Source organism: Camponotus vicinus, unplaced genomic scaffold (assembly GCF_025532165.1).
Source record: "Camponotus vicinus isolate PSW18456_S1 unplaced genomic scaffold, iyCamVici1.0 SCAF_13, whole genome shotgun sequence".
Taxonomy (NCBI): Eukaryota; Metazoa; Arthropoda; class Insecta; order Hymenoptera; family Formicidae; genus Camponotus; species Camponotus vicinus.
In genome coordinates, this window is record NW_028141949.1 from 5,728,272 (window position 1) to 5,753,083 (window position 24,812).

The 24,812-nt window shown below is 30.4% G+C and overlaps 3 protein-coding genes across 6 annotated transcripts in view; 2 read left to right on the forward strand and 1 right to left on the reverse strand.

Annotated features, from left to right (window-relative positions):
• The first annotated feature begins 1,431 nt into the window (after positions 1 to 1,431).
• Positions 1,432 to 5,071, forward strand: LOC145964070 (uncharacterized). Its single transcript, XM_083086452.1, has 5 exons — positions 1,432 to 1,554; positions 1,992 to 2,274; positions 2,557 to 2,890; positions 3,290 to 3,656; positions 4,423 to 5,071. Exons 1-5 carry the CDS (start codon positions 1,459 to 1,461, stop codon positions 5,038 to 5,040), a joined length of 1,698 nt encoding a protein of 565 aa, XP_082942578.1. The 5' UTR covers positions 1,432 to 1,458; the 3' UTR covers positions 5,041 to 5,071.
• Positions 5,072 to 11,523: 6,452 nt separating this feature from the next.
• LOC145964267 (uncharacterized) lies at positions 11,524 to 18,278 on the forward strand. The gene is made up of 6 exons (XM_083086829.1): positions 11,524 to 11,687; positions 11,936 to 12,211; positions 12,916 to 13,198; positions 14,272 to 14,605; positions 15,094 to 15,460; positions 16,364 to 18,278. Exons 1-6 carry the CDS (start codon positions 11,565 to 11,567, stop codon positions 16,940 to 16,942), a joined length of 1,962 nt encoding a protein of 653 aa, XP_082942955.1. The 5' UTR covers positions 11,524 to 11,564; the 3' UTR covers positions 16,943 to 18,278.
• Lilli (AF4/FMR2 family member lilliputian) overlaps positions 17,439 to 24,812 on the reverse strand; it is a 199,036-nt gene continuing 191,662 nt past the window's right edge. For all 4 annotated transcript variants that reach the window (XM_083086823.1, XM_083086824.1, XM_083086825.1 and 1 more), the window contains one exon: positions 17,439 to 24,772. In XM_083086823.1, the coding sequence (XP_082942949.1) occupies positions 24,663 to 24,772 (110 nt within the window). In that variant the 3' untranslated portion in view covers positions 17,439 to 24,662. The remainder of the gene's footprint in view (positions 24,773 to 24,812) is intronic.

Here is a 24,812-nt window from a genome sequence, read left to right on the forward strand (position 1 = left end):
AACTCTAATTAAAAAAAGAATTTTTTAGTAAAATGCCAGAAATTACACAATTATTAAAAAAATGATACAAGAAATATTATGTATATGTACATATACATATATACAGGTGTCACATTTTAATTGCCTATCTCGAATATGTTTCAATGACGTATTTTTATTTGGGAAATATTTGATTAAAAATTATTGGATTTAGAGGAGAGAAAAAAGGATATTAGGATAAAAGGATATTAGTTAAAATAAAAGGATATTTTAGTTTGATCTCAGATGTATGTTCTGAGATCATGTGAAATTCCATTTAAAAAGCCAAATGGAACTACCTTATAATCCAAACCGTTTTTACATATGTAAAAAATAAATAACATGCATATATAGAAAATAAAATTATAATTCACAAAAAAAGAAATATGCAAGTTACATTATTGCAACGAATGCAGAACTAAACAATGCAGAAATCAAATATTTTTCAATCTGTTGCATTATATAAGACTCCGTTGCCGATAATTAATCCGTTTATTATACCGACATATTCATTTATCATATCATGTCACATACGTTGAAGAAAGATATTACTATAGATATATTTCTTTCCAATGTTATTAATACCCCTTTGTAATATCCCTTTGTAATTATAGCTTATCAAACAATTCAGAATATTAAGTTATCTTTCTACTCCAAAGATAAAAATAAAAAAAACCGTAATATAAAGATTAAAATATGGCACATATACACATACGCACGCGCTTATCTGAATACAATCGATCAATTATGTAAATAATATAAAAGCACGTTCGTGAGACACGCTTGACATTCGATCATGTCTCATCGGAACAGCAAAGTTAACAGACTTTCTCTGGAAGAGATTTTATTTTAAAAAGTTTAATATTGCATTATTATACAGTGAAATTTTCGAAAGTATGTTAAACATGTCTCTCTGTATTCTCTTCTCATTATTAATTGTAGGCATATTTCCTCTCACTATTAATAATAATGTTGCATCGTTAGAAGAACGGCCATTCTATACAGATTTAGTAGCATCGGTAAGTTAATTTTCAAAGAATATGTTCGAGATAAAAAATCGAAATATTTTTATTTATTATAAAAATGATCCTATCCGCGTCATACACGTTTATTATTGTATATTATTATAACAAATTATCATATTACAATATCATTATAAACTTGTCGAAAAAAATTATTCTTTTTTTATTTGTAAGTATATAATAAAATTATCTCAAGACATTTTCTCTCTATTATTGTAATTTTATATTAATTTTATAGGTATTTGGTTTAATGAGATGTCTACCAACGGAATCTCATTTGACTTTAGTGCTGGGCGGAGATTGTAATGAATTTCTTGTACAATCACATATCAATATAATACCCGTAGCATTGATAGATGAAAGAAATCCTCGAGTTGATGTCCTCCAGAAATTTACCTTGACAAAGTATTCTTATCAAATGTTCAAGAATTACAATTTCAACCATTTTCTTCGAAAGGCGCATCGTTTCGTGTTAGTGACATCTTCTCAACCACTCTTGCAAGCTCTGTTACAGGTAAATAATAATAAAACAACGTAATAAATATGTAATTTTATGGAAAAACATGTATAATAATATCGAATGTAACCCAAAACTGTACAAACAAGAGGGAGGTGATTCTATATAAAAATAAGTCGAAAATATATAGTAAAATTTTATGATATCAGTATTTGTTTGCCAGAAAAACAAATTTGATATTTAAATAACAGCACTTATCTTTGACTTTAATGACGTAAACTATACATTATTTCTACTTATATTGTGTTTCTTTTGCATTAGTACTGACAGCTTACCTTTATCGCTGATAATAATGAATTTTGCATCTTTTTCCCTTGCCATCTTTATTTCAAACTTGTCAATTAAATATTAATATATCTTAGTAATATTTAATAGAAATAAAAACTTTTTTTAGTAAATAAAAATAATAACAGTATTACTCTTTTTCTCCACAGAGAGCAAAAGACTCGCCATGGGCAAATCCAGAAGGATTTTATATCCTAGTCGATAAGCAAACCAAGACTCGGGGCTGTATAAATGCTCGCTCATATCTCTGGACAGCTTGGGAATATGACTTGCTCTCGGTCATATTCATATGCATCGATCCAGACGATGGAATTGTTCTTCACACGTTTAATCCGTATTCGAATAGTACATCAGACAACTGGTACGAAGTAGAACATGTCAAAGGGCGAGCGGGCCATCCTTGGATAATATTGAAGAGGAAATTTATAAGTGGTATTTCTTTTCTCTCTCTTGCTCTCTTCTTTGTTTCACCTAAAGAGACATATTAGCGCGCAAATTTTCAATTAATATAAAATATTTTAATATAAAACGAAATTTAATTAATATCATGTCTATTTTATATATAAAAATTTTATATAAATTATCAAAAAGAATACTCTCTTTTTTGAAACGTTACAATAATATATTATAATATATTATTAATAAGACATATTACTTTTTGTGTGATCTTTGGAAATATCAAAATTGAATACCTATTACTACATTTTTTTTTAGATAGCGATATATGCATAGATTTGGATTTTGATAAAACGATCACCCTGAATAGATACAAAATTCGAATAAATGCCATTGACGTGAAACCATATATCAAAATCAATTTGAGTTTATCAAAACAAGAAAGATTTCGCGGTGATAGCAGTGAAATCATTAAAACACTTTTAAATAAGCTGAACGCAAGTCTTGAGATAACCATCCTTCATAGGGATGTCTATTCGTTGGGCGGTATAGGACCGAATGGTACTTATGATGGTTTGCTGGCTCCTCTAAGCGACAGCAGAGCAGACATTACTATGAATGCGAGATCTTTATTCGTATTGTGGAAGATCAGGTATGTACCAGTATATATCAGTTTTTCCAAAAGATAAAGAATGATTTATATTAATTTTTTATGAGGATTCCTTAAGAATCCTTCTTCAAGAATTCTTTAAAGACTTAAATCTTATAAACTTTATACATTAAACAGCTTTATATCCATGGAACAATCGAAATATAAGATACTATATAATATTCTTACAAAGAATATTTGTTGAGTCTTCTCTTATTTATCACAACTACCCCCTTCACAGGGTAAAAACAAGATATTAAATATAAATAATAAATAGCTAATTAGAGAGGGAAAGAAAAAGAGAGAGAGAGAGAGAGAAGGAAAAGAAGATTTTTTTCTCTTCTATGCATAGTAAATGAAAACTTCATTGACGAGAATAAAAAGTATAATTTTTTTTTTCAGATATACATATCCCCATATGAGATCAGGTATTTGCGTGATAGCGCAACCAAAGAAACCAATCTCCGAGATCATCAAGATAGTAACTTTTCTGTCGCCGGAAGTAATGGTGGGAGTTATCGGGACATGTGTATTAACTTATATAATTTTTATGAAGAGCGTGGGATATATAAAGGCTGGGCTAGAGGTGATAAGACTCGTGATCTCTGTAGCATTTTTACATCCGCTCAAAATCGATTCCGCAAGGATCTTCATATGTATGGCGTTGATTTTATTCCTTAATATAAATGCTCTTTTCCAAAGTCACTTGTCATCTTTGCTTACTGTGCCGGTCTATTATCGTGACATTGACAGCATACAAAGTCTCAAGGTAAAAATCTCATTTTCTTTTTCTTCCTCCTTAAATCCATATCTCGATTTTCGCTAAATTAATAATAAATTTTTTATATGTACTGTTCAATCTTGTTTAAACAAATATACCGTTATTTCATAAAAAATTAAGGATACGAAAAAATTGTTCATAACAAACATAGATACTACTAAATTATAATTATTTTTAAACAAATTGGCAAACATAAAAGAATGTCTATTGAGATTTCATGAGAGATTTGTTTAATTTACAGCTCTCTATAATTTTAAATAACTTTTTATTGAGTTTTATTATTTTAATATCACTACTATATTAAAAGTAAAAAATGTAACATTCAAGAAAATTAAATTGATTTTTAAATTTCTTTTATATGAATATCTTTAAAAAAATATTCAATAACGTTATCATAACGTTACCTTCGAATAATTTTTATATAAACCTGCAATATTTCGTTTTTAATTGCTTATAAAATAATATCTATATCTACTTAAATCAAACACAGTGCATATTATTGAAATATTTTTATAAAATGTTTTTATAAACTTTACAAAACACATAATCCTCTTATCATTTAGAAATATCTTCTTTAAGTTATGCATTAATTGAAATATTTACTTTAAAAAAAAACAGCTGCTATATTTCAATTCCAATCACTTTACAATCAAATAACAATTTATAATAAAATGGTATGAAATTAATAATATTTTAATATATAAGTGACATATTTCAATATATGTTAATTTTTTAGTTGATTCTTTTTTTTCAGGATGCCGGTTACGCTTTATACGGACCGAAAAACTTCAAGAATGAGATTGGCGATTCTGTACTCCAATCGCGTTACAAGATAGTCACATATAAGGATTGCAAGGAACACGTCGAGAATTCGTCGACCGCCGTATGCGTCGGCGATTGCTACCATTTGTACTACAGGATCAAGGATCAAGATCTTATTAAATCAAAAATGCTGTTTCCGATGATACGATCGTATGTCACCCGCGAGAATTGGCCACTATACAATCGCGTAAATGATATTATAGATCGGATGGTGCAGGCTGGATTGATTAAAAAAGCGCGAGATGAGATTCTCTGGGAAATAAAACGTGAGGAAGAGAGAAGAATTGCTTTAACAAAGAAAAACTTCAATATAATGTCCCTAAAACAGCTAACATTCAGTTTTTATATTCTTGCACTTGGATACGCTTGTGCCATTATAATCTTTGTACTGGAGATGGCAATCGGTGGTTCTGTTCCCGTATGTCAAAACAGGAAAGAAAAAAAAGAAGAATACGAGGAAGAAAAGAAAGAAGAATACAAGGAAGAAAAATCTGGAATGAATAGTGAACTAGCTTTCGATATTAACATTAAAAACCGACTTGCAATTTAAAAAATTGTATGAACAACAGACATTCTAAAGTAAAGAAACAATGCATCTGAATCATGCATCAACAGAGAACGAAAATAAAAAATGATATGTGTGAAAACACTAACTTGTACACTCCTGAGTTTAACCATAAATTTCTCATTGTTCAAAAAAATTAGCAGAATGTTTATGTTGAAGTTACAGAATACTGGACTTAAAACAGAAAAATAAGAAGGGGAAGAATTAAACTAGTTGACTTGCTGTCTATTTTTTATATTTTGCCTTTCGATTCGATATTGATATTTTTGTCGGAGTTATATCGATTACACATTGAAACAAATTGCAGAAAATAAAAAAGGAAAAAAACGGAAAAGAGTAATGAATGGAAGAAAAGATGAGCGAAGTATCAATGATAGAAAAATAGCTCCTTTTGGACAATAATGTTTATTTTTTTATTTTAGTTTAAACAATTTTTTCATCCGGTAGAATTCCCGTAAATATGATATGTATATAATAGAAGAAATGACTGTCTGTCGCGTATCTATTACTTGCTCCACTCAATGTAACTTTGCATTTTATGAAGAAAGGTTTAGGTTTAGGTAGAGATTTTTTAGATTTAGATTTTTTGGAAAACGTTCCATTAAAATGCAATGTAATATAAAAATGATATAGGTACGCACATGTAACAAAATCACCTCTCGAGACTATAATTCGTTTCGTTTCATAATCAGGTCAAACGTGATAAACACATGTTTGGAAGATTACGAAGATACAAGTGACAAATTATAATTTATAAAAGAACGAAAAGGACAGCTTCTATCCTCGCCATCGCACGCAGAATTTGTGTATCGTCATTATATATACACATAATTAATGCAATTAATCGAATTACGTATATATTGCTCGATATAACAAAAAAAATACAATTGCTTCGGAATACGCTGTCGTTAAAATACTATGTCCGTTTGTCCACTTGTGTTCTCTTTGTGAAACCATTATCATCAACAACCACCGCGCATCATCGATTTTGCTATTTTTTTATCTTTATTTAAAATAGTAGCGCATGTAAAAGAATAAAAGCACTGAACAAATGTTATCTTTTATCGCAAGACACTCATGTCTTACCTTCATTTAGCATTTTTCTCGGTACTTTTTTTTCAAACTCTTTTGACCGGATAAAATTTATCGCAAATCTCGAAGAAAACCTTAATAAATTATTCGCCAGAATAAAAATGATATATGACTGTCTCGTCGAAGTTGCGCGAGCTATCACGAGTAGCAGGATTAAAGATGATGTCCAGATTGATTCCCAGTAGGTGATACATCGTGTCTTTCGTTCTTCTTTGGATCGGCGCGTCCAAGGAAACCGGGTTCCGGTTCCGTTCGTGAGAAAATGCGGAAGAAATTCTATTTAGACGTATACGCGATGACTAATTGCAGAACTAAACAATGCAGAACGAGCGAAGTCAAATGTCTTTATCTGTTCCATCGTTTTATTGTCGATGGTGAACTCGCTTATTATAGCAACATATTCATTTATTATATCACATCACATATGTCACGTCACATATGAAAAAGGATATTACTATAGATATATCTTTTCTAATGTTATAATATCCTTTGTAATCATAGCTTATCACAATTTAGAACATTAAGTTATCTTTCTACTTAAGTTATCTTAAGTTATCTTCTAAAGCTCTCTTAAGTTATCTTCTAAATGGATGACGGCATAAAATACAGTATTATAAAAATTAAAATATAGCACATATACACGTGTGCCGATCTGGTTACAGTCGATCAACTATGTAAATATTATGAAAGCACAATATTATAGACACGCCTGATCCATTCGATTCTTTTTCATCGAAATAGCAATGTTAGCAGATTTTCTTTCTAGAAAAAGAATTTATTCTCAAGAGTTTAACATTATATGTATTATTATATAATAAAATTTTCGAAAATATGTCAAACGTGTCTCTCTGTGTTCTCTTTTCACTACTAATTGTAGAAATATTCCTCTCACTATTAATAATAATGTTACATTATCAGAAGAATGGCCTTGCTATACAGATTTAGTAATATCGTAAATTAATTTAATTATCCAAGAATATGTTCGATAGTAATCAATTTAATTTTCCAAGAATATGTTCGAGATAAAAACCGAATATTATTTTTATTATAACAAATTATCATATGACAATATTATTTTAAACTTGTCGAAAAAAGCTATTCCATTTTTTATGTATTTTTCGAGATACTTGCCAATGGAGAGAATTTTTCTGTTAAGTTTCTTACATATGGAACTATAAAAAAGAAGACCAGCGTGACAGGAGGGAGCTGGTAGGAGTGGACGCACTCAAATGAAAAAGAAATTTTAAGCGAAGACGAATGTTGAAAAAATAAATTCTAAAGGATAATTATTCTTAAGGGATAGATTAATACTTCTATTAAGATTCTTTTGTAGATATTTTGGATGTAACAGTTTAAACACTCTACTAAATCAAAAATAATGCCCTTTTAATGGTATACCGAGTGTTGTGAGTGAAAATTTAAAAGCACGAGAAAGTCGATTTAGTCAAATTTCATAAAATCTTCTTTAATCATAATCATCAAATAAGTCTGTGATAGAAGGAGTTAAATATGTCCAATATAGTAAAATGAAAAGGAAAGGGAGCAGCAAATATAATATCACCAACGTATACAAAATAGAAATGGAAAAGGCAATTTAGAAATGGCTTGCTCTTCAAGGTCTGGAGAAGCAAATTCGCCATGATAGGAGAGAGAAGAGAGCCCATCGATTTTGTCATTGAATTTAAAAAACTAGAATGTAGCACTAAGCGTATGCCGGTGATAAATTCGGAGCAAACAATGTCAGTATTCTTATTAATGAGATTCCATCGTTTTCCAATACTCCTAGTTGCAAACTCCAATGGGATTTCGTAAAGAGCGAAACCACACGAAGAGAAATGATGTATTGTTCATTTATAAATTGATTTCATAATTTATTTACGAAGCCAATTATATAAAAAACCGCATTATAAAATTAAAATATGGTACATATACACACACACTCGCGCTTATTTGAATACAATCGATCAATTATGTAAATAATAGAAAAACACGTTCGTGTGCTTACCATTCGTTTATTTTTCATCGGAATAGCAATGTTAGCAGATCTCTCTGTAAACAAGATTTTATTCTAAAGAGTATAATATTGTATTATTATGCAGTAAAATTTTCGAAAGAATGTCCAACGTGTCTCTTTGTGTTCTCCTCTCGTTATTAATTATAGGCATATTTCCTTTTGCTATTAATAATAATGTTGCATCGTTAGAAGAACGGCCATTCTATACAGATTTAGTAGCATCGGTAAGTTAATTTTCAAAGAATATGTTCGAGATAAAAAATCGAAATATTTTTATTTATTATAAAAATGATCCTATCCGCGTCATACACGTGTATTATTGTATATTATTATAACAAATTATCATATAACAATATCAGTATAATCTGCGAAGAACTATTGTTTTATTTTTAATCATCGCAACTCAAAAACGAAATCTTTTAAGTATAGTTTTTTAATCGGATAATAATAATTAAACACTTCTCTTTTGTTTGTACAGCTTTGGGTTACATTCGATATTATTATACATGTTTTTCCATAAAATTACATATTTATTACGTTGTTTTATTATTATTTACCTGTAACAGAGCTCGCAAGAGTGGTTGAGAAGATGTCACTAACACGAAACGATGCGCCTTTCGAAGAAAATGGTTGAAATTGTAATTCTTGAACATTTGATAAGAATACTTTGTCAAGGTAAATTTCTGGAGGACATCAACTCGAGGATTCCTTTCATCTATTAATGCTATGGGTATCATATTGATATGTGATTGTACAAGAAATTCATTACAATCTCCGCCCAACACTAAAGTCAAATGTCAAAAAACTAATAGGTAATTATGGTATTAGGTATAGGTAATAGGTATAGGTAATAGGTATTTTCTTTTTACAATTTATACTGTATATACATGATAATGATAATAATAATAATAGTAATAGTAATAATAATAGTAATATTAATAATATTAATAATAATAATTAATTAATAATAATAATAATAATTAAGACAATATAATAATATAATGAGCAAAATAATCAATAAAAATTAGAATAATAGTAATAATGCTAATGTATAAGGCGCAAATATAAAATATAGGATACACGTTATGATGAAATCGTTCCTGTTAAATGGCATTTGTGCTACTGTATGTATGCATTTACAGATCACTTATCAACCGCTTATACGTAGTTTTATCAACATCCTCGCTCCTCATTTTAATTTATTATTTTCAGTAAAAGATCCTCTCCTGAATTCGTTTATAAACTGAGATTACTGTAAAATAGGTAAAAAAGTCCTGTTTCACAATATCTCACAAATATATAGATCTATATGTGTATACGTATATACATATTATATCACAAGTTTTTCTCCTATGCATTTTATCTCCCCTGTCCGTTATGTCACATAGTACGTTCCTTCATACTTTCTTCCGTAAACTCCGCAATCGATTCGTTCTCCAGATGCGTTGACTACATGTATAGAGAGATTCCCATTTCTGCACAAATTCTTTGATGAACTTGCAAACTGACCAAACTGTTCAGAGCTCAATTCTCTTATAATTATTTGTAACACGATAAAATATTTTTAACAGGGTCTGTATAAGCTAAACTAGACGGCGGTTGCCTGATAGGAACGTTTTTCTATCGACTCTTGTGTTTCATGTGAAAATTTTCGCTGCTAGAAAAATATTTCTTGATTTTTAATATTATAATTTACAAATTATTATAATTATAATTAATAATAATTATTTATTATAATCACAGTAACACTTTTTCATGTTTACAACACACACACACACACACATATATATACATATATGCATACATACATATATGCTGCACATACATATCCTGCATAATGTTATCATTTACTCTAGCAAGATATTATCTCCGTGTGTCCATAATTCAGGGAGCGTAACATTCGGATGTAATTACATGTAATTATATTCCCACTAAAATGTGATTTTATATTATCTCTCTTTATCAGAAGCAGATGAAAAAACGAATCGCATTTATCATCAGGCTATCACATAATTACTGTGAAAATAATAGAACGACTACATTAGTACAATAAAAGAGAATTGACTCATGATCATATGTGTCTTAAATATTTACTTCTAAATTAAAGAAAAAAAGACGTTTTAGTAATGCGAAAAATTACTTAATTATTAAAAAAATGAGATTATCAGAAATATTACGAATATGTACATATATATACAAGGCATACTCATTTTAATAACTCATCTTGAATATCTCTTAAATGTATTTTGTTGAAAGTGTTTCACAAAAGTTATAGAGTTTGGAAAGGCAAAAAGATAAGGATATTACTTTTACCTCAGGTGTAGCTAAGGCCAGGTGACAGTCAATCTAGGTTTCTTAGATGGAACTAATTTCATCGTATAAATCAATTTCTAACAATATTCCACGTAAAAGTTTTGAATTTAGAGTAATCAAAAATTGAATATAGTTTATGAAATATTTTATATTCTCAATTGTGACATAATTTTACATAAACTATAAAATATTTATAAAATGTTCATTTTCTCGATTATTTTTATTATTTATTATTTATTATTTATTATTATTTACCTTAGTACTTTTATGTATAATAAGAAGAATCAATTGAAGTAAAGAAAACGTACAATTGTTTTTAAGAAAAAATGAATTTGCAACATGTAGCTGTACATTTATCTTAAGAACAATTATTTGTTTTCTCAAGGATGAAAAAATATTTAATAGCATGATTAAAAGTGAATAGAGATATTTTATTATTGCTTCTGGTAATATTGTTATATTATTACAAAACATATATAATTATTTTATTACAAAAATCAAAATAAAGCTATATAACTTTTATTCAATAGTAAAAATTTCTTTTCTTAGATATGAGAAATAAACAATATGCATACGAAGAAAATAATTCATAAAAAAATAAATGTGCAAATTATATTATTGCAACGAATACAGACTATATAATGCAGAACAAACCAAATCAAATATCTTTCAATCTGTTCCATCATGTTAGGCGTTATTGTCGATAGTTAACCCGCTTATTAAACTGACATATTCATTTATTATATCATGTCACATACGTCGAAGAAAGATATTACTACAGATATATTTCTTTCTATGTTAAAATATTCTTCTGATCACGCAATTTAGAACATTATCTTTTTACTTTTATAAATAGGTGAAAGCATAAAATTCAGTATTATAAAAATAAAATATGGCACATATACACATGCGCTTATCTGAATACAATCGATCAACTGTGTAAATATTATAAAAGCACGGTATTATAAACATGCCTGACATTCGTTTATTTTTCATCGGAATAGCAAAGTCAGCAGACTTTCTCTCTGTAAAAAGAATTTATTCTCAGAAGTTTAATATTGTATTATTATATAGTAAAATTTTCGAAAGTATGTCAAACGTGTCTCTCTGTGTTCTCTTCTCATTATTAATTGTAGACGTATTTCCTCTCATTATTAAAAATAATGTTACATCGTCAGAAGAACGGCCTTCCTATACAGATTTAGTAGCATCGGTAAGTTAATTTTCAAATATGTTCGAGATAAAAAATCGAAATATTTTTATTTATTATAAAAATGACTCTATCCGCGTCATATACGTTTGTTATTGTATATTATTATAACAAATTATCATATTACAATATCATTTTAAACTTGTCAAAAAAAATATTTCTTTTTTATTTGTAAATACATAATAAAATTATCACACTCTCTCTCTCCATTATTGTAATTTTAATATATTATTATAATATTAATTTTATAGGTATTTATTTTAATGAGATGTCTACCAACGGAATCTCATTTGACTTTAGTACTGGGCGGAGATTGTAATGAATTTCTTGTACAATCACATATCAATATGATACCCATAGCATTGATAGATGAAACGAATCCTCGATTGGATGTCCTCCAGAAATTTACCTTGACAAGACATTCTCCTCTAATGTTCAAGAATTACAATTTCGTCCATTTTCTTCGAAAGGCACATCGTTTTGTGTTAGTGACATCTTCTCAACCTCTCTTGCGAGCTCTGTTACAGGTAAATAATAATAAAACAACGTAATATAAATATGTAATTTTATGAAAAAACATGTATAATAATATCGAATGTAACCAAAAACTGTACAAACAAAAGGGAGGTGATTCTATATAAAAATAAGTCGAAAATATATAGTAAAATTTTATTATATAAGGATTTGTTGTTTATAAAAACAAATTTGATATTAAAACGTGCATCTAATTATCTTTGGTCTCACTAGCCTAAATTATATGTTACTTCTGTCCACATTTGTATTGCTTTTGTATCAGTTCTGACAGCTTACTTTTGTCGATGATAAAAATTTGTTTTGTTCTTCTTTCTCTTCGAATCTTCATATTTCAAACAGGCAATTAAATATTAATATATTTTGGCAATTTAATTGAAAATATAAACTTATATATACATGTATTGTGAATCTATTTGTAGTCATAATAATTAATCTGCGAAGAACTATTGTTTTATTTTTAATCATCGCAACTCAAAAACGAAATCTTTTAAGTATAGTTTCTTAACCATATTTACATCAATCTTTGTTTATCATTTTTTTGAAGACTCGAAACCCGTATCGTGTTTATTATAAACAATTAAATTATAAGAATATGAAAGATATCAATATATTATAATTGATTAATTAAATAATATAACTCAATTTATATAGTAAATGAAAATGATAATTAATCATTATATACTCTTTTTCTCCACAGAGAACAAAAGATTCGCCATGGGCGAATCCAGAAGGATTTTATATCCTAATCGATAAGCAAACCGAGACTCGGGGTTGTATAAATGCTCGCTCATATCTCTGGACAGCTTGGGAATATGACTTGCTCTCGGTTATATTCATATGCATCGATCCAGACGATGGAATTGTTCTTTACACGTTTAATCCGTATTCGAACAGTACGCCAGACAACTGGTACGAAGTAGAATATGTCAAAGGGCGAGCCAGCCATCCTTGGATAATATTGAAGAGGAAATACATACATGGTATCTCTCTTTTTCTCTTTATCTTATTCTCTTCTTTCTTTTATTTAAGGAAACATATTAACGCGCAAATTAAAAATTAAATAAATTGAAATTTGGTTCGGATAATAATAATAATTAAATATTAAATCGAAATTGGCTAATTAGAAATATAGCACGGTAGTTGGAATAAAGAAACAATACTTCTTTCTTTCTGATTAATCGTATATTTCAAATTAAAAATAATTAACAAAAAACGAACGTTTCGGATGATCTTTTGATTCCTCTTCAGCGCGACATTAACAATATGAGTTACAGTGTTGTACGGTGACGCATTTAATTAAAAATATATATTCTCGATGCATAGGTAATGTTAAATTGTATCTCGCAAAGATCTGGTAAGCACATTGTTTTTAATAATTCTGTAAATTATTGTAATTGTAATGTGTTAAGTCCCCAATAAACAGATTCCGCGCTTTAATTTTCATCATTGAATCTCAAACTAATATGAGATATACACAACGGTATACAGTTATAAATTTGTAAAAAACAGGAATCTGATTTATTGGGACTTAACACATTACAATTACAATAATTTAAAGAATTATTAAAAACAATGTGCTTACCAGATCTCTGCGAGATACAATTTAACATTACCTATGCATCGAGAACATATATTTTCAATTAAATGCGTCACCGTACAACACTGTCTCATATTGTTAACCTCGCGCTGAAAAGGGATCAAAATATGATCCGAAATGTTCGTTTTTTGTTAATTATTTTTAATTTGAAATATACGATTAATCAGAAAGAAGGAAGTATTGTTTCTTCCTTGGGCTCGAATTATCGCGATGTGGCTTTAATTCGCGGAAATTAATTTTCAATAATATAAAATATCTTAAAGTAAGGTGAAATTTAATTTGCTTATTATTTGTTATATTATTTTAGATAAATACTTTTTATAAATTAACAAGATATATACTCTCTTTTTGTAATTATTATGTATAATGCATTATTAATAAAACATTATTAATTTTGCGTGATCCTTAGAAAATGTATCAAAAAAATTTGAATAGCTATCCTTTTTATATTTTTAGACAGCGATATATGCATAGAACTGAATTTTGATAAAACGACCATTCGGAATAGATATCAAATTCGATTAAATACCGTAAAGATGGAACCACACATCAAAGTTAATTTAAGTTTATCAAAACAAGAAAGATTTCGTGGTGAAGACAGTGAGATTATTAAAATACTTTTAAATAAGCTGAATGCAAGTCGCGAGATCACTATCCTTCATAGAGAACCTTATTCGATGGGCCGTAAAGGACCGAATGTTACTTTTGAAGATTTTGTAATCTCTATGAACGATAAGAAAATAGACATTACCATGAATACGGTATATATGATCTCATTATGGAAAGGCAGGTATGTTTCTTAGTATTTTTTCCAAGAAAATATCAAAAACAATTTATATTAAGTCTTTAAGATGATCCTTAAAGATTTTTCTTCAAGAATTCTTTAAGGATCTAATTAAATCATATAAACTTTATACATTAAATAGATTTATATTATATTCATAAGACAGTCAAGTATATGTCATACTTTATAATAATCTTACAAAGAGTGTTTGTTGAATTTTATCTTATTTTATCTTATCTTATTCTTATTCTTATTAAATTATTACACCTAAATTATTACACCTTTTACAGGAATATAAAAACTAAATATTTAAATATAAATAATAAATAGATAATAAATAACTAATATCATAGAGAGAGAGAGAGATAGAGAGAGAGAGAGAGAGAGAGAGAGAGAGAGAGAGAGGGAGAGAGGAATTTTCTTTTCTATGTATTGCAAATTAATGAAAACTTTATAGGGGAGAGATTAAAAAGTAATATTTTATTTATTTTCAGATACCTATATCCCTATATGAGATCAGGAGTTTGCGTGATTGCGCAACCAAAGAAACCGATTTCCGAATTCATCAAGATAATAACTTTTATGTCGCCAGAAGTAATAATGGGAATAATCGCAATATGCTTGTTAACTTATGTAATTTTTGTGAAAAGCGTGGGATATATAAAAGCTGGGCTAGAGGTGATGAGACTTGTGGTCTGCGGAGGATTTTTACATCCGCCCAAAATTGATTCCGCGAGGATCTTCATATGTATGGCGTTGATTTTATTCCTTAATATAAATGCTCTCTTCCAAAGTCATTTGTCATCTTTGCTCACTGTGCCGGTTTATTATCGCGATATCGACACCATAGAAAGTCTCAAGGTAATGGAAAAATCTCACACATTTTATTTTCCTCTCTAGATATATATCTCAATTCTCGTTAAATTAATAATAAATTTTTTATATATACTGTATTCAATCTTATTTAAATAAATATGGTTATTTTATAAGCAAATATTTATTATTATAATAGTATTTTATAATTAAAGATACGAAAGAATTGTTTCTAAATTATTTTATTTTGAAGCGCATGTTAAATCTATATAATATGATTAGTTTTTTGTAAGTGAAAATATGCAAGAGATTTTGAAATCAACTTAATTTTTTTAAATGATATATTTTTGCTGTGTAATAATAGTTGAAATGAGTTCAATAACCTATTAATTAAAGATTATTCAAGATCATGAAAGATTTTTAATTAATAACACTCTTTTAAAAGCCAAACATAGATATTATTAAATTAAGGTTATTATATCAAATTAAACATATTGGTAAATGTAAATTGATATTTACTAAAATTTGAGATTTTTCAGAGTTGTTTAATTTACAACCTTTCATAATATTAAGTAACTTTTTATTAAGTTATTGTTCTCATAAGCGCTATTACATGAAAATAAAAAAAAATAACATTCAAAAACATTAAATTGACTTTTAAATCTTTATATTGAAATTTTTAAAAAAATATTCAACAAAAATTCTCATATAATGTTACGTTCAAACAATTTTCATATGAATTTGTAATATTTCGTATTTTTATTTGCCTATAAAATAATATACATATCTACTTAAATCAGATAGAGTATTATTGAACAAATATTATATATATTGTATATATATAATATTTACAATTATTATTTATCTTTTTATATAATATATATAATATTATATATATTATATATTGATATAAGTGAAAAAGGTTAATTTTTTGTTGGTTCTTTTTTTAAGGATGCCGGTTATATTTTCTACGGACCAAAGATCTTCCAGGATATGATTGGCGAATATAATCCTGTATTCCAATCGCGCTTCAAGACAGCTAACTACAAAGATTGCATAGAACATGTTGAAAACTCGTCGACTGCCGTATGCATCGGTGACTGCCATTATTTGCTTTATAAAATCAAGGATAAAAATCTTATTAAATCAAGAATACTGTATCCGATGTTACATTCATATATCACCCGCGAAAATTGGCCGCTGTATAAACGCATGAACGATATTATACATCGGATGATGCAGGCTGGATTGATTAAGAAAATTCAAGATGGGATTCTCTGGGAAATAAAACGCGAAGAAGAGAGAAGAACCGCTTTAACAAAGAAAAGCTTCGATATAATGTCGCTAAAGCATCTAACATTCAGTTTTTATATTCTTGGAATTGGATACGCTTTTGCCACTATAATCTTTGCGCTGGAGATGGCAATTGGTGGTTCTGTCCCGTATATCAAAACTGGAAAGCGGTCGGGAAGAAAGAAAAGAAGAATACAAGAAATGAATCTGGAACGATCGGTAAACTTTCGATATTAGCACTAAAAACCGATTTAGCTTGGAATTTAAAGGAATGTTCAGATACGCGCTTTTTTTTACTTGTATGAATAACAGACAAGTAATTCAGTAAAAAAACAGTGCGTATCTGAATCATGCACATTTTAACAGAGTAACGAAGTACAAGAACGATATGTGTCAAAGCATTTATATTAACTTATATACTATTGAGTTTAATTCTGGATTTTTCACGGACCAAGAAAATTAACAAAATGTGGCGAAGTCACATGATAGATGCTGGATTGTATAAATCAGAAAAAAAGAACAGGGAGAATTAAACCAGTTAACTTGCTACATTTCAGTTGACTTGTTTTACATTTCATTTTTCAATTCGATGTCTTTGTATTGATATTTCTGTCGGAATTATATCAATTATACAATGAAACACTACAAATTAGAAAATAAAAAGAAGGAAAAAAGGAAGAAAAAGAATGGAAGGAGAGAGATCAGCGAAGTGTATCGGTGATAGAAAAGTAAGTACTTTCTTTTGGTCAATATTTTATTTATTCCTTCATTTTTTAGTTTAAACAATTTGTTCATTCGGGAGAGTCCCCGTAAAATGAATATGATATAGTAAATATGTTCTTTTTTACAATTTATACCATATACACAATGATAATAATAATAATAATAATAATAATAATAATTAAGAATCCTAAACATAATAATATAATAATCAAAATAATCAATAATAATTAGAATAATAGTAATAATGCTAATCTATAAGGCGCAAACATAAACAAAATATAGGGTACACGTTATGGTGAAACCGTCCCCGTTAAATGACGGCATTTGTGCTACTGTATGTACGCATTTACAGACCGCTTATCAACCGCTTATACGTCATTTCACCAACATCCTCGTCTCTCACTTCATTTTAATTTATTATTTTTAGTAAAAGGCGCTCTCGCTCCCACTCTCTCTTCAATCCGTTTATAAGCTGAGATTACTATAAAATAGGTAAAAAAGCCCTGTTTCACAAAATATCTCGCAAATATATAGATATATATATGTATATGTATATATTGTCACGGGTCTCTTTCTCCCACGAGTTTTATCTCAACTGTCGCCATTATCTCACGTGGTATGTTTTACTTTGTTTTGTCCTCCTCTCGCATACGAGCGTAAGTCGAAAACTGTCGATCCGTCAAAAAATTAAATATGCGTTTCGCATTGCGCGTTTATGTCGGAGAAAAGCAAAGCGCACGCAAAAAATGAGGAAAGACATCTGATCAGACACCCATAAAAGGCAGAACCAAACCGAAGCCAAGAAAGTTCCTCGGCTTGCGTTGCAATCGAATGAAAATGAAAGAAGCGAGATCACACGCGAAAGGAAAACAAAAAAGAGCACGCCGACAAAGGGCTATCATCTAGGTGCGACCGATTTATTTAAATCAATTTACGATCTCAATTTACAGAGTTTTTTTTGGCAACGTGAGTAATAAAAGGGAATGAGATAGTGTAACTATTAAAGAATTTTGCCTTTATATTAATCACTTGATGTACAAGATGAGGCATCTGGAACGTTTACGAAATACATTCGTCGAAGGATAGAGTATTACAAGTCACTTCGTGTGGCCGCTATGTAAATTTTGTACTTGCTTTCTTCCACTACATGTGTCGAAAAATGTGTGTACCAACGACGAAATATATAAACAATCCGTAATTAACGAGGAAGTTGTATTGCTACAGTGGATAATGCGCACGGCCGAAAATGTTGATCGATTGACGCTATCATTCAAGATTCGTGCAATTGCGCGATTAACATGAATCACGTAGAGTCTAGAATTGTGTACGCGAGTAAAGTTCGATCATGCAGCGTCAAATCAATCAATTAAATTTAATTACATTATGCTGTAATTTCGACAATCAAGTATTGATATATTTCCAATATATAATCGTATCTAATATATAATCGTATGCATGATTTTATAAAAATAACGTTTCTTTAGTCGCGCGTTATTGAATTTTATCACATTATTTTTATGCGATCGTTGCATTTCCAGCAAAAACAATAATTGTGCTTAATAATCATTTCAAACAATTTTTGTTTTTTATTTTTAATATCCTGCTGATCGATCTCTCTTGCGTAAAACGGAGAGAAAGTAAAAGGATTTCGGTCGAGATGATTAACGTAAGTCGGTGTGATTAACGTAGGTCAATGTCTTTAGACATACCTTTCTCTTCAGCGAGCAGTTTACTGTCGCTTTGTTTATAACAGAAGCAACTTTAAAATTTTTCTAACAATTAAAATATTTGCGACAATTTTGCCCTATTTTACATCAGTTTGCGGTGATTTGCGGTGACTCGACCGGGCACGTTCGTTATTTGTGTGTATTCCGGAAATTACGCGTGTATCAACGTACGTGTATCAATGTTTGTGTCAACCCCCTCCGCGCCAATAAATATAATAATTAACAATTAAAATAAATAGAAGAAAAAGCAAATAGGTAATTATATCTCATTAAGCGATATAATTTGGTCTCTCCTTGGTGCGGTTTGTCATTCACATGATTATTCTTCAACTCTTTCTTCTGGTTAATCCTTTCGATTAATCTTGCCTACTATTATTCCTTCAATCTTCCAATTTATTCTTCCGTCTCCATGTCTGTCTGTCACTAAATGATTCGTTAAGTATGTCGTCAAACAGATAATTAGTCGATGTATGTAAGTCTAAGCTTGGTGTATATGTGTATACATATATCTATATGTATATATATATCTCAGCACGTGTACCACATGGTCGTAATAGAGACCATCGTCTGTCGCATATCTATTGCTTGCTCGACTCGACGAAACTCCGCGTCTCACGAAGGGAGGGTAGATTCTCTGGAACACGTTCACAAACATTATCACAAACATCGTAATACAAAAATGATATACATATATGTAACAAAACCGTTTTTCGCGGCTGTAATCCGTTTCGTTTCATAATCAGGCCGAGCGTGATAAACACACGTTTGGAAGCCTACGGAGGTACAAGAAACAAATTATAATTTGTAAAAGGACGAAAAGAACAGCTTCTACCCTCGCCGTCGTACGCAGAGTTCGTGTATAGATCGTATCGTCGTTATATACACACAATCAACGCAATTAATCGAGTTATGTGTGTATTGCTCGGTACAACCAGAACAATACGATTGCTTTGCCAGCATCGGAATACGCTGCCGTTAAACTACCCTATCCGTTTGCCCGTCTTCCTTTTGCGAAATCACCATCTTACAGCCACGCGCATCGATTTTTTTTTTTTTTTCCCCGTATGGGCTCGGTTTAAGAATTTTACGTATCTCGAATATAAAGAAAAACTGAATGGTTTGAAATTTTTCGCAATCGTCGAATAACAATATATATATATATATATTTGTGTGTGTGTGTGTGTGTGTGTGTGTCTCTCTCAATATATAACTTTTACAATTATTAGGTATAATAGAAAAAGAATACAATAATTTTATAATATATAATTTAAATATGTAATTTTGTAATATTATTTAATATAAATTATACATTAATACAATAATTAAATTATAATAATTCAGAAAAAATATAATAATTAATTCATTTTCAACCAATAAATAATCGTAATTATATATATATATATATATATATATATATATATATATATATATATATATATATATATATATATATATATGTATGTATGTATGTATAAAATGACATACATTTATAATCTTTTCTGGACATAATTATTTAACAAAAAGGTCTTAAACCGAGTTCTTTTATAATATGTCAACGTTGACAATCATGGACAGAGCGAGCAAAGGAACTTATATACTATTCTTGTGTATACTTGGAGGACTTTAATGATGAAAGATTATGTGAAGAATAACGTGTTAATTAATCTGCGAGGGTTGTTTCAAACAACTAAATAATAGCAGGCATCGCCGTGACTGTTTGAAGGCGAATTTTTTTTCTTTTTTTTTTTGGCACAATCGCAATGGATGGGAAAGTTTAGCGGCGGCTAACACGTTTCTTCTGCATTCGGAATTGAGTAATAGTACGCCATATATCCCGCACAAATATAGTAAAATAATTATCAATGCAGTGTAATTGTTAATAATGTAATAATATATATGATATAATCCATAATTATATAAGATTGCGTTTGGGGTGTGCGTGTATGCTTTGTCTCCTTAACATATATATGTATATACACGCAATATATATTGTATGTATATATAAATAATATATACATATAAATATTTTACAAGTACGGAGTGGTGTGCAATAGAGGGAAGGGGGAGACTAAGAAGACTAAATTAAATGGCGCTAACTAAATTCTCTACCGAGGTCATTTACAAATACGCACGCGATATTCTGGCCCGATCCCGATACCCATCGTTCCGTAGTGAAAATAGAAATAATATACATTTTTCGCACATAACGCGCGTGCGTGCGCTAACGGATTTGTTTTCTTTCTCCACGCATCGCTTTACCTCGTTTTCGCGTTATCTCACTCATTAAAATACATCTCAAAAGAATGTAATAACAATATTATTTGTAACATAAATGTTATATATAAATAGTAACATCGTTACTGTTACTATTACATTATCATTATAGTAATTATAATTATTATTACTGATTATAACACTGTTATTATCGTCAATAATATCTCATCAATGTTAACAATAACAGTAACGATAGACCTTAAGAGTTACAGCAAAAATCGTGCGATACAACTTCGCGTATCATTCATTCTGCTCAATAAAAAGAAAAAAAAGCAAAGAAAAAAACGAAAAGAAAATTAGAAAAGATCCAGAAAGAAGCACTTTCTGATCAAAACTAAGCATTGCTTATCCAGCACACTACGGAGCAACAGCACCCTTCACTTATCTTTGGAAATTATACAGGAACATAGATCAGCTCGAAATCATCGAAAAAAATATTTAATAAAAAAGAAAATCTATATAATAGATATAATTTTCCATCCATCATGTAGCGAGCGCGAATATTTATTCTCTTTATCAAGTTGTAATAAATATTCTTTCTCTCGGTTTTCTGCCGTTCCTTTCCCGATAAACTTCACGAATTTGTGATTTGGGACTTTGTCAAATTTACGTTTCTGTGTTCGTTTCGGACGGTTGGCTCGGCGGGAAAATGGGCCTGATATATGTATCTGCTATAAATATGTGTCTCGAAAATATCAAAGCTCCTTAATAGATTCTTTTTTTTATTATTATTTTTATTTCTCTTCTCTTTTTATCCTTTAGCACTCGCGAAATATAAAATTGTATCCCGTGAACCATTGGACCGCGCTTAGTAACTATGGGCCGTCATCGTCCCGCCAATCCGTCTGCTTTCATTTAGATCTTTGTTTTTTTTCTTTGCAGTTGCTAGCTGCGACATCAACAACAAGACAGCAGAATGACTTTATCGTAAGAATTGTTTAAATGACAATTGGTCCTACGTTTTCGGAGAATGCTGTTTATCGTTCTCCGATCTAATGGGGTTTGATGCCCATTTGATTTGATTTGAGGAATTAAATTCAAATCGGATATGTTAGGCTACGCTATCACGTTTCCATCGATCTTGTGATCAAAAGATCGAGTCATCACAAACTCGGCGTTATCGAGAAAAGTAAACTCGCAGTCATGCTATTAATTATTATATATATATTATATAATATATATTATATTATATAATATATAGTATAGTTTAATTAATTAGTTACATTTTCGCTGATAAAACGCGATTCATCCGAGAGTGTCATCAATTTCTCATCGATCGTGGGAAAGAGATGCGTTTGAAACGTGAGACGAGCCGAATCTCCACGAACTTGAACAATTAAGTTATCGTAACACGTTCGGAAATTCTCCCCAGCGCGATTGACCTGTCGATATTGAGAAGCGATTGTAAGAACGGGGACAGAACAGAAATCCGTTTGAAAAATTCTCAAAGAAAGAAACCGCGTTAATTTTCATTCAACGAACAAATTCAACGGATATCTCGTCATGTGTTCATTACGTCTCTTCTTATATTCTTTTTTTTCCTCTACTTATTTGTGATTTCTCTTTTATCTGATTCTCGACAAGAATTGTGGTAGCAAAAATTGGGGCGGGCCGGTCTATCGCAAATTCAATCGGACGATAGACCGCCCTCAAGACGGCGCGGCACTCTCACAAATACCTATTTACAAAAATATACACATGAGCAACTTACTTATCCGTGTGTGTATTTGCTTTTTATTCACCGTTTCTGTTATCATCTCATGTCTACACTGTCCAACTCTCGATCGTCCATCATTTATCATGCCTTGTTCTTCCCTCGCCTGCGTTTCATTTCGTCAAATGATGCTATGTATGGTATATGTGTATGCGGTATATCTGTACTTTTCTTTTTTTTCTTTTCATCTAAGAACCTCTACATATCCCCCGGTTAACTCTAGATAATGTAAATAATATGTATCGGTAGTCACATTTGTTACTGCTTTTTCTGTGTTGCATATTAATTACGCTAGTCTAAATTACTTCCCCATGATCTATCTACAAAAAAAAGAAAAAAAAGAGACGACGTTCTTCGCACGTAAATGTTAGACGTAACTATAATACATCGCTCGATCTTGTTGTTGATCCTGTTGCTCGCGCATCTCTTCACCGAAAACACTTTAATCGTCTCCTCCCCTCTCTCATCATTTTATCACGATATTATTCCCATTTGCGAATACAACTCTGTCATCTGTTCCCCTATACTGAAACGCGGCGCCGGCGCGCGAGATGCATTCTTTCTGTCTGATTTCGTTATTATAAATATATTCTTATCTTTATATAACTATTTATATATTTATATAGGTAATAAACTATATATATATTAAATATGTATATATTCTCGTTTTATTCATCGCACTTGAATCGCCGAAACGATACTCATGCTTCAGGTAACGTCGGCTGTGGCGCACCGTGAAGCGAGAACACACGGGCGCTTTTCAGTGGCACTTCTACTACCCCTTTGTGATTTCACACTTTTTATCCTTTTTATCTTCGTTCTTCTTTCTTTCCCTCTTTTCTTTCTTCGCTCTGACCTCTGACATCTCTTACATTGATATCTACATGCGTTAACTTACAAAAGCGGACACTTCGGAAAAATAGACACAAGTTATCACTGCGGCTCGCTAGGAAATTTAATGCGCTCGTTGGCGAACGCCTCAATATCATCTCCGCTCAACGATTCTTCAATGCGCCTCGAGAATAAGTAACACGTGCTCTAAACAAAGTGCACGAGGTTCGTTATGCACCGTGGTAAGATAAGCAGCTCCTCCTTCCGCTCGGCTGCTTTTTCCTTGCGCCTTTCAGGCACACGCGCTTCGCAATTGACTATAAACTTGCTGCTAAATTTATCTGAAGAATGCCCCCATATCGTCTGCAGATCGCCCGACTAAGGGAGATCCCACGAGCTCTATTCTCGTTTTCTCTTTCTAGAGATTGCCATGACCCTCGTTATCGATTCGGTCGTACCCCCGAGACCACTTTTCTTAGAGAAAATAGTCCGTGATTTCACTCGTCATCGATACATCACCGTCGCTTCTTCCTATTTCTTCTATATCTCTTGCCTGACCAGAGATGATGTTGTAATGATTAATGCAGTATCAACACAACTACGTAAACATGGTCGGGTAGGTGACCATGTTTTGAGGAAGGGAGGTAATGTAGTTTGGGGTAGGTGGTCGGGGGCTATGCCACTGTGGTCAGAGAGCTCGTAACTTCTTTATACCCGCTTGAACATATCGCACGAGCTCGCGCAATGAGCTATACGAAGTTAGGGGTCCCAATCTTCGATCCAAGTCAATGAAAAAATCTGAAAGCACGAAGATATAAAATAGTAATTAAGATCGGAA